At 42.7% G+C, this 16,523-nt stretch overlaps 1 protein-coding gene and 1 long non-coding RNA gene across 3 annotated transcripts in view; one reads left to right on the plus strand and one right to left on the minus strand.

Moving 5' to 3' along the window:
* LOC116696802 (rho guanine nucleotide exchange factor 9) overlaps nt 1-16,523 on the minus strand; it is a 45,681-nt gene that overhangs the window by 8,535 nt on the left and 20,623 nt on the right. Inside the window, exons 6-9 of one of the 2 annotated variants that reach the window (XM_032527985.1) lie at nt 5,337-5,516; nt 4,583-4,672; nt 2,678-2,878; nt 354-533 (exon numbers count right to left, since the gene is read on the minus strand). In XM_032527985.1, the coding sequence (XP_032383876.1) occupies nt 354-533; nt 2,678-2,878; nt 4,583-4,672; nt 5,337-5,516 (651 nt within the window). Of the gene's footprint in view, nt 1-353; nt 534-2,677; nt 2,879-4,582; nt 4,673-5,336; nt 5,517-10,568; nt 10,984-16,523 lie in introns of those variants that run through there. The other variant, XM_032527986.1, reaches the window with a different exon arrangement.
* The window catches only part of LOC116696805 (uncharacterized), a 451,372-nt gene that overhangs the window by 1,235 nt on the left and 433,614 nt on the right, over nt 1-16,523 (plus strand). The window lies entirely within an intron of this gene.

Consider the following 16,523-nt stretch of genomic DNA (forward strand, 5'->3'; position numbering starts at 1 on the left):
CTGTAGAATAAACGAGAAGAAAGATACATTATGAGAGAGGGAAATTTGTAATGAATCCTCTTTTCAATAAAACATGCTGGGGAGAAGAGCGCCAACGTGTACAGAAGAGCTCCGGTTGCTCAAATTTTTATTAGAGCTGTTTTCTCAAGATCATGACTTAATTATGATGTTATCTTGAGATAGATTGTTTGCTGGTGACTTAATTATCTCCACAACTTGACTGTTATCTCATGATAACAAGATAATTAGGTTGCGATCTTGAGATAACAGGCCTAACAAAATTATTAGCAATTATGGCTAATCTCAGCTGGACAGTGTGTGTGAGTGTTTTTCAAACTAAGAAAACAACTCACATGTTCTAGAAAGCATGGTCCGATTTCAGAGAGATGGGGGTCCTCTGTGTTGTACTGTTTCTCCAAGTCTCTGACGAAGCCCATTTGGAAGCGGTAGATGTCCTCGATGTTCCCAAAGATGACTTTCAGCTGGTCATCGTTGAACATGTCCACACGCTTCCTGCACTGGCGCAGGTAGCCCTGCAACAGAATGGGTCACAACTTAATGAGGCTTTCAAAGACAAAACAGTTTTAAGTGCCATGGCTGCAATGCTCAGTCAGACAACTGCTACAGAAAAGCATTATGTAGGTCATAGAGTGTTACATTACTAGTTTTGTTATAAACATTTGAAGTCATTCATTAAATATAACTCATTTGGATCAAACTGAACTATGACTCTGAATCTTCTGTAGAGTCAAATATAACTTTGTGTAGCTGAACTGTGGCCTCAATTCTTGTGGTTAGTTAAATGCCCTGAAGATTAGGCATTTTGGAAACAGATTTTCCGTAAGTTTTTTTGTTATTTCACATTCCCCCACCCGGAATTTTTTATGAAATACACCTGCTAACTCTTTTGGTTTCTTAAAACCAAGCTTAATGCAAAGCTCTGTTTTAAAAAATTTAAAAAATGTAAAAGATATAAAGAGTGATTTGACAAAAGTGTTTTCCAGAAGAATCAATAGCGCGTCTAAAATAAATGATTATGATTATGATCGGAAGATTAATCTGTAGAAGCCCCTTGAGCGATTAGCACAGCCATTACAGGCATGGAGTGTTCCATCAAAAACAAGGAAAATATCATTTTTTTGTTTTACTTTTACTCTTATTAGCCTTAGTTTTTACTAACATGAAACACAAAGTTTAAGGAAAAGCATGCCTGTGCTTACAGTACAGTTGTAAAATGCTGTAGTATTACCACAGGCAAGAAGTGTGAAAGTGAGATTCACGCTTTATTGCAACTATTTTTTAAACAGTACGCCTTACCCTACATACAGACAAAGGGCATAACAAGGATTAAGGAAAGATGATTAGATAAGCGGAAATTTGCACTAGAAAATCTTGCCCACCCAAAGTCATGATGCAGATGTTTTGTTCTGTATGCCCAGATGACCTCTGTGTAACTCACACAGATGCAGTGGCTGTGCTGGTGACACCACTGTAGAAACAGCTGCTTAAAACATGAAAAACAGAACTGTGCAATCTCACTTTAACTATCTTTGTCTCTATATGTCTTACAGTATAAGTAGGAAGAACTGGTGGCAATGAACTATTATGTAGCCCATATATATGCTAAGCTAAAGACATTCACAATTGTTAATGTTTGATTTTCAACAATACCTCCAAAATTTAGATTCAGATTTTAATTTGGACGTGTCATGTTGCCATATGAGTCTTTCAAGGTTTCAAAATTCCAGCTTCAACTTGTGCATGATTGTGGCCGTCAGATAAGCACACAGACAAAGAGTCACCCGGTTGAATGGCACCAGGACATCAGGATCCAGCCAAGTCTTGGCAAAAGGACACCACAGCTCCCAACATCCCGTTGGAAACCGGCGGAGGCCACCCAGCTCGACGTCTGATGACTGCACACTGGCTAGCAGGATGCCTAGCAGAGAAGTCGCTGTTCAATCCCTCCATGCTTGGCAAAGTAGCCCCTCTGGTGTAGAGATGGAGATGGACGCAAAGATGGTCTTGCTTGTCCACGTAGTTGGGATTGTAGCCATAGGTCGTAGCTGTTTGCCATCTTCACCTTTTCCTCTGTGTTTACTCTGATGTTCACGTCTGAAAACCTCGATCTGCCAGGCTAGCAGAGTCAGCAGGAGATTGGTTCGGGATTTCAGGACCCTGGTGAGCGACTCATAGTCATGAGATGGCTGCAGAGACAGTCTTGCTAGCTTGAGGACATCTTCTCCACTTTTTCCTCTGTGTTTTCTATGATGTTTACATTTGAAAATGTAAGCCAGCTACAAGCTAGCCCAGGCTAGCGGAGTCAGAAGGAAATCAGCAGAGTCTTGACTGGCAAGTTATTTTTCCACGATCTTGCCGAGGAACTCATAGCCACATGCCATAACCGTCCAACGTAAACAGCATAAAGCACAACTAATAGTTGTAAAATAGAAAATTCAGCATACATTTTGCAAAGCCCTATGGTAGCAAGGTAGCATCCAATGGGCAGCGTCTTCTCTCATACATGTTGCAGTTCATTCAGCTCCTTTCCATTTACCTTTCCTATTGGCTTTGTGGCATTAAAGCATGCCCTGGAACAGTGTATGTATGTGTGTGTGTGTGTGTGTGTGTGTGTGTGTGTGTGTGTTGGTGGATGTGTGCTGCACGTGTTAAGTACCTCACAGATGTCCTTGAGGTGTTTGATGTAGTGTCTCTCTGTGCTCATGATCTCATTGATGACGTTGGCTCTCATCTGGTCTCGGTTCTGGAGGGGCGAGCCCAGGCACAGGCAGTCATTGGTTGGGTCCAGGTGCCCGTTCTGCACCTCGCTGGTCCCCTCGGCTGGCTCCGCTCCCCCATCCTCCTGGTTCACCCACAGCTGAGTGCAAACACATTCACGGTCACACACACATACAGAGCCAAACACACATGCAGTTGAATAAGAAATCTGCTCAGTTACGCTTATAAATCAGACAAAAAAAAAAGATAAGTAAACAGATACACTTAGGTATTCATATCAAAAAATCTAATTCTATCTAATCTATCTAATTGAGATTTTTCTGCAATTACGATTTCATTTTTTAAATTATTTTTTTTAAGTGTAACTAAAGTTCAATAGTCACTGTATAACACATAAATACGTCATGGAGCATTATAACATAAGACATCATTAAAACTGCTCTCTATTCTTATGGAAGGATGAGGACATGGATATGAATTGCCAGCAATAGAAGTGTATTTTTAATAAGCATGGAACATTGAACAGTCAAACAGAACATTTACCACAAAAGCTAAAGTTATAATAATAACAATCTAAAAAAAATGTGACTACAAAAAATATCAGTACTTTCCTATGAACTGAAATTTCTGATCTGCATCTGTTCAATAGCAGCACCTCCTACCATCATGGTTATACAAAATATATGAACAATCCACTGATAATGGAACATTTACGTAAATAATTTGTAATATGTAACATTATTTCAGCATTTATAACACTTAATATGATAAAAAGAAGTATAACAACCAAAACGTTACACCAAACATTCAACCAAATATTGCAGATTGTTTAAATCGCAGCTGTCAATATCAGCTAATCGCATTCTATCAAATCGTGATTTTGATTTGAAAATGATTAATCGTTCAGCCCCCCTCCTCATGAGCATGAGTGCACACAGCACACACCACCACATACATAAACACACACCTCACACACAGAGCTTTATTTAAAGGGTCTCTGGTAGTTTGGAGAGTGAATGGGACTGTTGGTCCAGGATGTCAGATAGGAGAGGGACAAACTGCCAAAAAAACTCCAGAGTTTAAAATAAGCCTCTTTCTGAGACTGGAGCCCAGAGGATATTCAATGCCCAACTTCGGCCCTGTGTGTGACTCCCCCCCCCCCCCCCCCCCCCCCCCCCCCCCCCCTCCCCCTGCACATACACATGCATATAGACTCGCACTCAACCTCACAACTTCCTCACACATACATGCACTCAGCAACACACACGCACAGAACCACAGACAGGAGTGTATTTCACTATCGCTCATAGGGCCAAGTTTGCGTGGTTTTTAGATGTCCAGCAGCCAACACCTGATGACACACAGTTTGCCAAGAGAACATCAAAGAACCGACGGATAGGATGCCAAACACAAGATGAGTTATGCAGCGCCACAGACAAGCAGAGTGACGGGTGGTAGAACACTGACTGCACACGAGAACCAGCAGCGCAGCATAAGACTAAAGAATAGTCAGAGTCAATAGTAAATAGTAGAAAGTACTAAAAAAAGAATCAATATTTAAAATAGATCCGTGAACATTAACAGGAACAATGATTCAAAAATCCATCTAATTGTATATCAATACATTTGGAGAATTTGAGGTCCGGCCGTTTAAAGACGAAGACTTGGATCATTACTTTTGACTCATCAGTTCTGCCTCTCTATCGATCCCGTAGAGAATAATGTGAAAACGTCATGGGAACGTTAATGTTTGGTAATGTCGAGGGTATGTTGCGGTTGACAGACTGGAGCGGGCGGGTGGGCAGGGAGGCTGGATGGGTAGATGAAGCTGGGAAAAACGCACCTTTGACGTGGTGTTTTGGAACCGTGGAGTTGCTATGGGGTTGATATAGAAAACCTGTTTTGTTTGGGGCTGAGGAGGGTGGGGCTCCACCTTGGAGAGAGAGAATGACAGAACAGAAAGATACTTTTTGGTTGACAGTCAGTCAGCCTGTCTGCCCTGCCCTCTCAGGAGTGAAGATGGAAGGGTGGACAATTGGAATGGCCATGAGGAGTGTCTGGGTGGGGGGGTGGAGGGGTGGGTGCATTGTTGGGGAAGCTTCCACCTACAACAAGTATGCTAATTCTTCCTTCAATAAGTTAAGTAAAAGAAGTATGGAATAACATCAGACCTTTGTGTTGGCTTTAGTTGAGCTCAAATATAGGTGAGATTTTCTAATCACGATGTGATGTGAGGCCGTTCAAGGATTCAAGGATAGGAGTTAAGTTGAAGCCAAACAAAAAAGAGGCTAATCAGCATCTTTGTTTTATTGTCCCTGAAAACTCGATAAAGGCACTTAGCTAGCTATTCTCTGCTCTCTTTAGTGTTATTTGTCCCAAAAAAAAGCATTAATCAAATGTGCAAATCTGTGTGTGGAGCAAGCATATCAATGTGTGTTTTTTGTCCATGTGTTTTTGTGTATATGGCAGAATACTTGTGCACCTTTCTCTGTGTATTTATCAGCTTTTGTGCATATGCTCATGTGCCTCCATTTCTGTGTGTGTGTGGGTGTGTTGTGTCTATGGTCGCTGGCCAGCCACGGCTGCAGCTAACTCACCCGTACAAAGCTGGCAGGAAACCATCCTTCCTCCTCATCAATCTGGCCCCACCACCAGTCCTTGTTGGAGGCGTCCAGCACCTTGATGACGTCACCGGCCTTAAACGCCAACTCCCGGTCCGCCATGGTCACATGGTCCCATACCGCCTCAGCGTTGACGATTGAACCTCCACTTATCAACTGGAGAAATAAGAGGGGAAGACAAGACGATGCTTTATTCTCAGTACGTGAAGCCAATGCTGTAAAAATACTACTGAAACAGCACGAAAAACGCTGCAGACACCAACCAAAAAGTATAGATCTGCGTGACCTAAAACAGCCTAGAAATCAAATTTGAAAGTGATTATAATTCAATACCCAGCCTAATTTTGGCCTTGATTTGTTTGAGTCCTTGATGTTAAGCCCACTCAGATTACTAATGGATGCAAATACACACCCTCAAAGCCATGGCCCACTGGCAGCTTAGGGATTGCAAATACAACAACACAATAGCCAACAGACCACAGTACAACGCAACAAAATACGACAACACAAAAAAGGCAGAGCCATTAGCGGAGAAACAACAGCGTTCAGAAGCACAGCACCAGTCTCCACACAGGGATGGTAATTGGTCTATTATGACATTAGAATAATTACATGTGTTAATGTAATATTAATGTCGAGGAGCAAACAAACGAGAAGGGATAATCTCCCTTCCTTCATGCTGTCACCAGGGCTTGTTATTTTATCAGCAGCCCAGTCTTTGACAGAACGTGGAAGGATGACTCATCAAATCTTTTTTATTGATTTTGGCATCATGAATAAATAATGTGGACATTATGTGATGCTAAAAAATAAATGTTTAAATTGTTTACAACTGTGAGCATGTACATGAGCGAAGTATTATTTTGTGAGCATGCATTGGGTGTAATGTGTAAGGGCATGAAAAAGCCTGTTCGGTGATCAGTATTCTTTAGGGGATTTGGAGAGGCTAAAGGTTGTTCTCATTAAGAGACAGCCGACATCGTTCCTGAGAAGGACCTGAGACTGACATCATCCATCTACCAAACAGCCTACCCATCCATCACACTGAGGACTTAGCTGTGTTGCCCTAAGATGTGCACAAACACACATCCTATTACACACACACACACGTGCAGCCACACTTTTAACTTCACATACAAGAAACCCCTGTATGCATCTGTGGCAAAGCTCACACTGTTTGTTCCGATTGTTCTCCCCAAAGTAGTGTTCATCAGCATTCTCCAGTCCAGAGCTAACCATGCATCCAGTCCCTGGGGCTGTGGGCAGAGCAGCCAGCGCTAACCAAGCCTGACAGGAGCTGCTTAGGCTCTAGGTAAGGAGTTACCAAAGGCCTGGAGACAGGGATGTCACATGGACGGACATTCAATTAGAGTCTTTACTTGTATTACGGCTTCGGCATATTAATATTGATCTTCTGTTACTTTCTAAATGGAGCTTGTTAATGTTTGTTCCCCCTTCCATCCTTTAAGATTGCTTTGCGTCTTATAAAATGAAATCCCTGGATAGGAAAACCTTTTTAAAATGCACCTCATCACTCCCGCACAAATATGCTATTCCACCTACGTGCTGATGCAGTGTGTTTGTAAGAAGGTCCATGAGAAACCGCAGATTGTGTGTGTATGTGTGTTTGTTTGTATTCAACCGAACCCCCCGTGAGGATCTGGGCTCTCAGATTCAGCAGCTACGTTGCACCTCCAACCTGTAGACAAGTCTACTTCCCTGACGGCGTGCTGAGACAGCTACAGGGGATATAAGCCAATCAGGGCAGAGCAGTGAACATAGAGAGGAATGTCCATGCCTGGAAGGGAAAGAACAGCCGTCGTCATGGCGACAGATGAGGATGCTTCACTGGTATTGACAAGATGATGGCATGAGGCAAGGACACTTCACGATACATCCTAATATTTCTAAATTTATGTGTGTGTGTGTGTGTGTGGGTAAAACGACACACATAAAGAGTGACCGCTGAATAATTGCAATACCCCTCTGGCTTCATATATTTAAAAAACAAACCAATCACATTAGAGAATCCAGTAATATTATAATTTCCATGTCAATGTAGAATGCAAAGGTACAGAGTTAAGGCCTCTGCACGCAGGCTTTAGATCAAAGATGTCATTGAGAAGGTTGATTCAATCAGGTATCACATCGGGCTGGGAGCTGGGGTAACAATAGATCTGGCCTATATCTCAAAGCACTCCACTACAGGAAGAGAGGAGGATTACCGCAAAGACATGTGTCACGCTGCCATGGAAACAGGGCCAATGAATAGTTCCTCAAAAAGATTTTAAAAAGCGTTGTTGATTGAGGAAAATTAATTTGATTCCAATCATTTATTTCCCACCAGGATATTTTTTGTTTTTTAAAGACATGGGAATAGTTGAATAGTTGATTATGAAAGCCAAACCATCTCTACTTGACCGCCACCATCTGACAACGTCAGGACCTCTGTCTGAAACAGATGTCAGGTCGAGGTCAGTCTTACTTCTTGCTCTCTTACTGCAATGTCTGCTTTCACTATACCCCCCCCGTCCCCCCCCGTCCCCAGGACCACTTCATTTTCAGCCCCATTCACTCCAACTACAATCTCTCAGGTCCCCATCAATCTGCTGTAATATAGACAACAGACAGAAAGAGTGAGGGAGGGAGATAGAGATCCATTCACAGCCAATGTTCCTCCCTGCTCAGGTCTTTCCATCTCCCTAATGAGATCAGCACTGCCCTCTCCAATACATTGCATTCTTTTTTCTCCCCTCTACATGTCTGAATAAATTAAAAAGCATTGCATAATCAAACTTCAAACAATTCTTGTCATAGTGCAACCTCATACCTAGATCAAATGTCATGTAGTACACACATAGACACAGTGAGAAATCTTGCCATCTTGCTGTAATGACCTATTTTAACATTATTACAACAACGGCCGCCTTCAAACAGCAAAACCTGTATATGGGTCAATGCAAATGAATGCAGATGAATCTATCCCTATACGTGGACACATATCATGACACTGCTTTCTGTGTCATGTTCAAGCACAGACATGGACACTGACAAGGAAATGTGTGAGAATAGAAAGCCGATTCACTCGCTTATATCATCTTTGCAGCACAACACATCAGCATTCACTGCACTGGCAGCTCCACTGCATTCCAACATCCTCCTCTATCTCTAGCCATAGCACATCTGCACCAAAGCACCTACAGCATCCCTGAGCACACACACACACACACACACACACACACACACACACAACCACCACACCCACACACCACCCACACACACACACACACACACACATAAACACACACACGCACATGCCTTTAGCCAGCCTTACCATGTTTGTGACATGAAACTGTTCAGAGAGTGTATGCATGGAGAAGTCCGGTTCATACATTCATGATAATTAAATCTCTTTTGGAAGTGGTCTTGGTGATGGTCCTCTGCAAGCGCTGAGCCTGCGATGTCGAGTAACAACGTGCTGTATTCCAGAAAGAGGCTTCTCTTTCCGACGCACTGAGTGAGTCTCGCGGTCTGTCCTCCCTGTGTCTGTCAACCCTGTTATGTAATACACTTATACCCTGAGTCTGGGAGCCAATCAAAGATGCTCTGCCTTAAACTGGTGAGAAATACACTCACATCCTCTCACACACACACACACGCACACTGTTGTCTCGCTTGCACACACCATCCGCACATTAAAACTTCTGACTGCACAGCATTTAACAGTATTCTATTAGAAGGCACCTGCCCCAGGAGGGGATTATAAAAACACTTGGGATGTGTGCGCGACTCAAATTTAGAGAGGAACTACAGATAACACCCACCCAGACTATCTCTCAAGCACGCACGCACACAGGCACACAGGCACACACACGCACACGCACACGCACACACACTTAACATGCTTACAACATACTGACCTCACATTTGTAAGTAGCACTGTGTTATTACTGTTAGCCACCTGAGCCTTAGCTACTGCAGTCTACGATATTAGGATGTTATGTTTATGTCCTGTGGGGGTCCGGGCTAGCAAGGTTGTTATACGTTGGTATCACAGTTATGAAAAGACCAGGCCACATGCCACGGCACGTGATGGACGTATCTGTGTTCAGAATACATGGTCGCCAATCACTTCTTTTTGCATCTACAATACAACGTTTATCACTTAACTAGACACGCACATAAAAACACACAGCACTTAGCCTTGAGTGTGAGAGAGCACATACAGTATCTTCAAAGAAATCTAGCAGGCTAGCTTCCCTATTTATAGGACTGTCATGGATGGCTCCGGGATAGGCTTTTAGCATATCTATTTCTGACATTCATTCAACATTCATGGCACCTGCCTCCAATCCTTTCTTAGATTGTGCCACTGCATGTGGGAAAGAAAGGATTTTTTTTTGTATCTCCTTCTGACATGCCTTTTTACTTTGGAGGACATTTCATCAAGAAATATGCACACATATTGATACATTTTTTATTAGTCACTATTTAGTGACCAGGAGTAACGATACTGTGCAGGCTCCAGAAACAGGTGCCACACTGAAATGTTGCAAACTGAAGAAATGTGAATATTGTGGGCTAGGAAATGGGAGCTGAGTTTAGCTGCATCTAAAATGGGGGAAACCTGGAGTGACGGAGGCCCTCATTTAGTAGGCCTAGCCCTGCCTGCTATTGGTTACTGTTCAGCTGAGATTACAATGACCCTCTAGAGTCTAAGACCAGCAGAGCAAACCTATCACTTGCACCACTATTTGCTACAAATATCACATTTGCTTCAGTGGAGAGAGCACTGCTCAGCTGCCATATTGTGGATGTGGCTACAGTGGATCACAATAGGAAAACAAGTCCTGACGCAGCAGTAGGCTGTTGTTGAAAAAAAAGACCATCAGATTCATTTTTCATCTAAAAAGCGAATTATGATAGAATCAAATTAATCCATGCGCATAATCCACAAAATACAACATGGAGGAGAGAGGGAGATCGACGTAAAGGGGGGGAGGAGGGCATGTTTATATGCGGAGGATATGAAATTCCAGGCACCACAGAAAAGGGACGAGCATCACAGATCTGTATCCGCACACTACGACCACCACCAGACAACACTAGCTATCACAAACGGTGAGAGGACACAAGACATAACGAAGGATTGGGGAGGGGGGGGGGGGGGGGGGGGGGGGGGGGTAACAGAAATACATTATGTTGTACCAACGTCATTCATTTCAACGCGTAGCCGTGATGGAGCGCCGGGTGTCCCCGCTCTCGACCAACGCGCACTGCCTTTCTCTCCTGTCCTGTGTGAAAGTGCGCTGCGCTGCGAAGCGGGCCCAAAGCGCAGATCCATTAACGAGTACCGAGGATGAACATCAACAGCACGTTCACAAGCACCAGAACCGCGATCACCGTAAACACCGCGCAAGTCTGGACATCCAAGGCCATGGCGCAGCGCTGCGGGCCGATGCTGAGAGATGACGGGCGGAATACAGCTCTCCCGTCTAGACGCGTAGCCTCAAAGCCACCGAGATATCCACCGTTACAGTTAGGCGAGAAATGAAGAAGAAAAAGATGCCTCTATACGCCTCTTCACAATACGCGATGTAATTCATAAAGGCACGGGAAGAGATGCATCATTCCTCACCATCATCATCGTCATCAGTCTGCACCGCGATTTCTCCCCGCTAGTCAACACCTGCCGGTGCTTCGCCTCTTCCCCCTAAACCGAGCGACTCTCAGGCCAATAGCTTCTCAGAGCATACAAGAGGGAGGCTGTGCGCAGGCTGTTCGCAGCTGGCGAGCTGCCTTCCGGTGAGTGGGGACCAGAGTGAGGCTGAGAGGCGGTCCTGTATTAATACTGATACCAGGCTGCCGGCTTCAGCCATCACCTAGAGTCAGGGGAGGGGCACAGCCCCCCCTACGCTCACTACATCGACCACAGAGGCCAAAATCATAACCTCATTCATCTGCCACCCCATCTAAAAATATCCCCGTGCCGTGGCGGTGGTGATTTATCATTTTTCATTAACAGCCGTGATGAAGGAGAATAAATGTCAGAATAATGGATGCACGTTCCTCAAAGTGATCACCATCTTATAATTTTATTGGCGAGATGTCAGCCTTCAGATACAGTATGCCCAGTTGATTTGATAATCAACCACATGTACACCCTGTGTTACCACTGGTGCACCAAGCAAATGTCACTGGTGCAAGCAGCAGTCATTTAAAGGCGCCATCCACTGGGCAGTTAAAAGCCTTTATCATGGTCAAAAGGCACTTCTAGATAAGGCTTCCCAATATATCGTTTTTTTGTTATTATATCAACACATCGCAAAAGGCTGCGACACATTGCAAAAGACACCTTTGGAAGATTTGTTGTATTAGTTGAAAGAAAACTGCACTTAAAAATGTAACTGTCATTCTTTTTTATGCCTTTTAAATATTCCATTCATTGTTCAGTTTGTTCAATAAAAGAATGTTGACAATGATTTCCTTCATTTGTTTTAAAGTCAACAAGGGATTTGTTGTATTTTAGCAGAATTCTGAAAGCAGCAGAAATGCAGAACAGTTCACTTTAATATCTGATTTGTCGCAAGTAATATTGTTATCACGATATTCAACAGCGTTATCACATACATTTTCCACATATTGTGCAGCCCAAGTGCTAGATCAAATCAAGTTATCATATTGTTGTGAATATGTTCCATTCCTTTATAAGATTAAGATTTAACTTTATTGTCATTTAGCAGAGTACAGGTAAAGAGCCAGTGAAATGCAGCTGAACTGCACCCAGAAGTTCAAAAGAAGCATTAAATACCAAAGTGCAGGTTGAGTACAGGATTGTGTGCAGTTATGTAGAAGATAGAGATGAATTATGTACAACGGTGTATAGTTAGATAAGTACAGGTTTTTCAGATTACATGTCTACAGTGACAGATAAGGAGTATAGAGGGTTATGCACAGAGAGTATAAATCAAAATTATATATATATATATATATATATATATATATATATATATATATACATACACACACGAGATATACATATGCATATTGCATAGGTTTATGGGCAGGTTATAAAAAAAATAAAAATACATTGTGCAGTTTTGGGTGTTAGCAGTGACAGGGCATTGATTGAACAGTGTAGGAGTAAACTGTGAGAACTCTGAAGAAAGCCTCTCTCATCTGTTTTAATTGTAACAGTTTTCTTCCCTGAAGATTTGTCTGCGTGAAGTAACCTTGAGACAATCCTTCTGTCCATCCCGAGTCTCTTTCTCATCGTACTACACATCATCTAAGTGAATGTGGAAAATATGTACAGTATATCCTCATTAGTCTCATTAAGAAGAACATTGGAAATTGACGTGCCCACACAGCATTCCGGGATGGGAGAAAAATGTGCTCTGGCTTATTGGCATTTCTTTAAACCTTTCATCATGGGCGGTGCTAAGCTCCGCATGGAGCCTCTGCAAAATGGCCTCGGGAAGGAATGTGTTCTGGTGGAACGTATGTACGTTCAAAAGTTATTTTAGTCGTGTGAGAGAAAACTCAGATTGGACAGTCTAGCTAGCTGTCTGGATTTAGCCTGCAGAGATCTGAAGACCAGGTAACCATAGGTCCTCAGATTGGACAGATCGCTAGCTAGCTGTCTGGATTTACCCTGCAGAGATCTAAGACCAGGTAACCATAGTCCTCAATTGGACAGATCGTCTAGCTAGCTGTCTGGATTTCACCATCAGATACTGAAACCGGTAACCATAGTCCTCAGATTGGACAGATAGTCTAGCTAGCTGTCTGGATTTACCTTGCAGAGATCTGAGGACAGTAACCATAGTCTCAGATTGGACAGATAGTCTAGCTAGCTGTCTGATTTACCCTGCAGAGATCTGAGGACCAGGTAACCAAGTCCTCAATTGGACAGATATTCTAGCTAGCTGTCTGGATTTACCCTGCAGAGATCTGAGGACCAGGTACCCTAGTCCTCAGATTGGACAGATAGTCTAGCTGCTGTCTGGATTAACCCTGCAGAATCTGAGGACCAGGTAACCATAGTCCTCAGATTGGACAGATAGTCTAGCTAGCTGTCTGGATTACCCTGCAGAGATCTGAAACCAGTAACATAGTCCTCAGATTGACGATGTCTAGCTAGCTGTCTGGATTTACCTTGCAGAGATCTGGGGACCAGGTAACCATAGTCTCAGATTGGACAATATAGTCTAGCTAGCTGTCGGATATCCCGGCAGAGATCTGAGACCAGGTAACCATAGTCCTCAGATTGGACAGATAGTCTAGCTAGCTGTCTGGATTTCCCTGCAGAGATCTGAGGACCAGTAACCATAGTCCTCATTGGACAGATAGTCTAGCTAGCTGTCTGGATTACCTGCAGAGATCTGAAGACCGGTAACCATAGTCCTCGATTGGACAGATAGTCTAGCTAGCTGTCTGGATTTACCCTGCAGAGATCTGAAGACCAGGTAACCATAGTCCTCATTGCAGATAGTCTAGCTACTGTCTGGATTTAGCCTGCAGAGATCTGAAGACCAGGTAACCATAGTCCTCAGATTGGACAATAGTCTAGCTAGCTGTCTGATTTACCCTGCAGATCTGAGACCAGGTAACCATAGTCCTCAGATTGGACAGATAGTCTAGCTAGCTGTCTGGATTTACCCTGCGAGATCTGAGGACTCAGGTAACCATAGTCCTCAGAAATCAGCCGCAGGTTAGAGCGCCAACACAAAGAAAGAGGAAGGGGACAGACATTGGGGAAAATGCATCCATTTCCTGCAACAGCGGAGCAATCCCTGGAGAACATTGAGTATACAGACTAACAGTGATGGGAATAATGCTGTTATAAATAACGGCGTTACTTTTTTTTACTAACAAGTAATCTAATTGATTAGTCTTCCCATCTTAATAACGCTGTTACAGTTACTGCCAAAAAATGAGCGTGTTACTATAACTGAAGCTGTTTTTTTATCAGACCACCTAGATCTCTGAGCCGAGAGGAAAATGCTTTTTTTCTTCTTCGGTTAGTGGGCCGTGCACGAGACAAGCGCATAAATGCTGATGATTGGCTGAGGTTGAGTAAAATTTCATGGTAAGCCAATCAGAGATAGAGTTGGGCGGGTGTTTGAAAGCACGCGTAGTCAGACACATAACGAACAACACAAGTCAGTATGGCGTTATGTAACTTTTCCTGCTAAAGATTTCCCACCATGGTCAGAAATCACAGAGTCTAGAGTGGCTACTCGCTCTGAAGCTAATCGCTGTCACAGCTTACTTCCCTCGCTCTATCACAACACCACACACACCACACACACACCACACACACACACAACACACACACACACACAACACAACACAACACACACCCAACACAACACACACACACACACACACACACACACACACACACACCGGCTCGACGCACGCACCAGTGCAAAAGTATAACTATCAGGCCACTTAGGTTATTTGCACTACAAAGAGTATATACATTTGTTATTTATTTTTGCTACAGTGCTTAACAAGCATTACTTAATTTTGCCCAGTTGTGGCCTGTTGAGGGGCAATAAATATCAAAAGTTCCAAAACATCTTAATGTTATTTGTATTGATCCACTAGACATTATATCTCCATACATGGCCTCTGATTGGAGGCTAGTCTCACTTTGTCCCACAGCAACATTAAAAGATTTTAGATGTGTGTACGTTGTTTCTGGTAATGTATTGTATTAAGTGTCCATGTCATTATAATATACAGATTTTCCATAAATAATTGAGGTCCATTTGAAGTTACTTGAAAGTAATGCATTAGTTACCTTCTGAAGTAACTAGTTACTTTTATAATTTGTAACTGAGTATCTAATTTTTGGGAAGAAGTAAGTATGTACTTGCCCAGCGCTGTAGACCAATGCTGATGCAGCTCTAGAAGTAAGGAGAAGGTGGAGGTGCTATCACTATTATCATATTATTATTATATACTAGATATGGTTAAACTCCTGTAATTTTTTACCCATAGTAATTTGACAGTGAATTTCCGTTAGACCATATGTACTGGTAAATACTCCAAACACTCAGCAGGCTTTCTGTTAAAAATGTGTAATCGTGCCCGGGGTGGCTCAGTTGGTGGAGCGGGAACACATGTATAGAGGTTTGTTATTTGACACATCAGCCACGGGTTTGAATCCGACCTGCGGCCCTTTGCTGCATGTCGTTCCCCTCCTCTCTCCCCTCTTTAATGTCTTCATCTGTCCTGAGGAAATAATGGCCTAAAAATGACGCAAAAAATAATCTTAAAAAAAGTGTAATCCCTAGCCCAAATGACATCATTATTAGGGTACGTTCTCCTGGCTTGACCAAAGCTCCTGCGGACCCACAGAAGACTGAGGGGTACTTCCCTTCCCTCGTAAACTGATCTTGATTTTGTGTAAAATCAGTGAAGCTAATAACTCAACACTATATTTGAATGAGATTAGGATGAAGTGCATTCTGAGCGTTCTTTGGATACATTTTAATAATAATTGTAATTGTGTATGCTAATGCAAGGACACACTCACACAACCCTGGATTTATCCACTTAAAACACAGACACCCTCCAGATGTGAAGGTGTGAGACGGTGGAGCAGAACGTCATCTGAATTAAAGCATTGGGCTTAGAACACCTACTCTAAACAAATACTAAAGGTACTAGAACATGGTTGAAAGCTGAAACTAGAGGGGGTGCTTTTCTGCGGTCCTCTAAACTAAACAATCACTAATTTGTGGAACAGGAAAAGATATTCAGAAGCACAGAGGTTTGCCCAATATTTAAGGTGAATCTCATTCCCAAGGCCCCAGGTAAAGTGTTGTGCAGTAACGACATGACATCTTAGGCCCAAAAAGACATCATGACACAAATTCCTGAACAAAACCCAAAACAAATATATAATGTTAGTCCAATATAATTGTCAAAGTCACAAATGAGCTCTATTAATATATTATTCCCAGTAGTAAAATGTTACTAAGAGTACTGTACTTAAGTACAAATTTGAAGTACATTTACTTGAGTCTTTTCTTTTCGTACCACTTTCTACTTCCACTCCGCTACATTTCACAGAGAAATATTCTACTTTTTACTCCACTACATTTATATGACAGATTTAGTTACTTTACACATTAAGATTTTTGCACA

Source organism: Etheostoma spectabile, chromosome 10, assembly GCF_008692095.1.
Source record: "Etheostoma spectabile isolate EspeVRDwgs_2016 chromosome 10, UIUC_Espe_1.0, whole genome shotgun sequence".
NCBI classification, from domain to species: domain Eukaryota; kingdom Metazoa; phylum Chordata; class Actinopteri; order Perciformes; family Percidae; genus Etheostoma; species Etheostoma spectabile.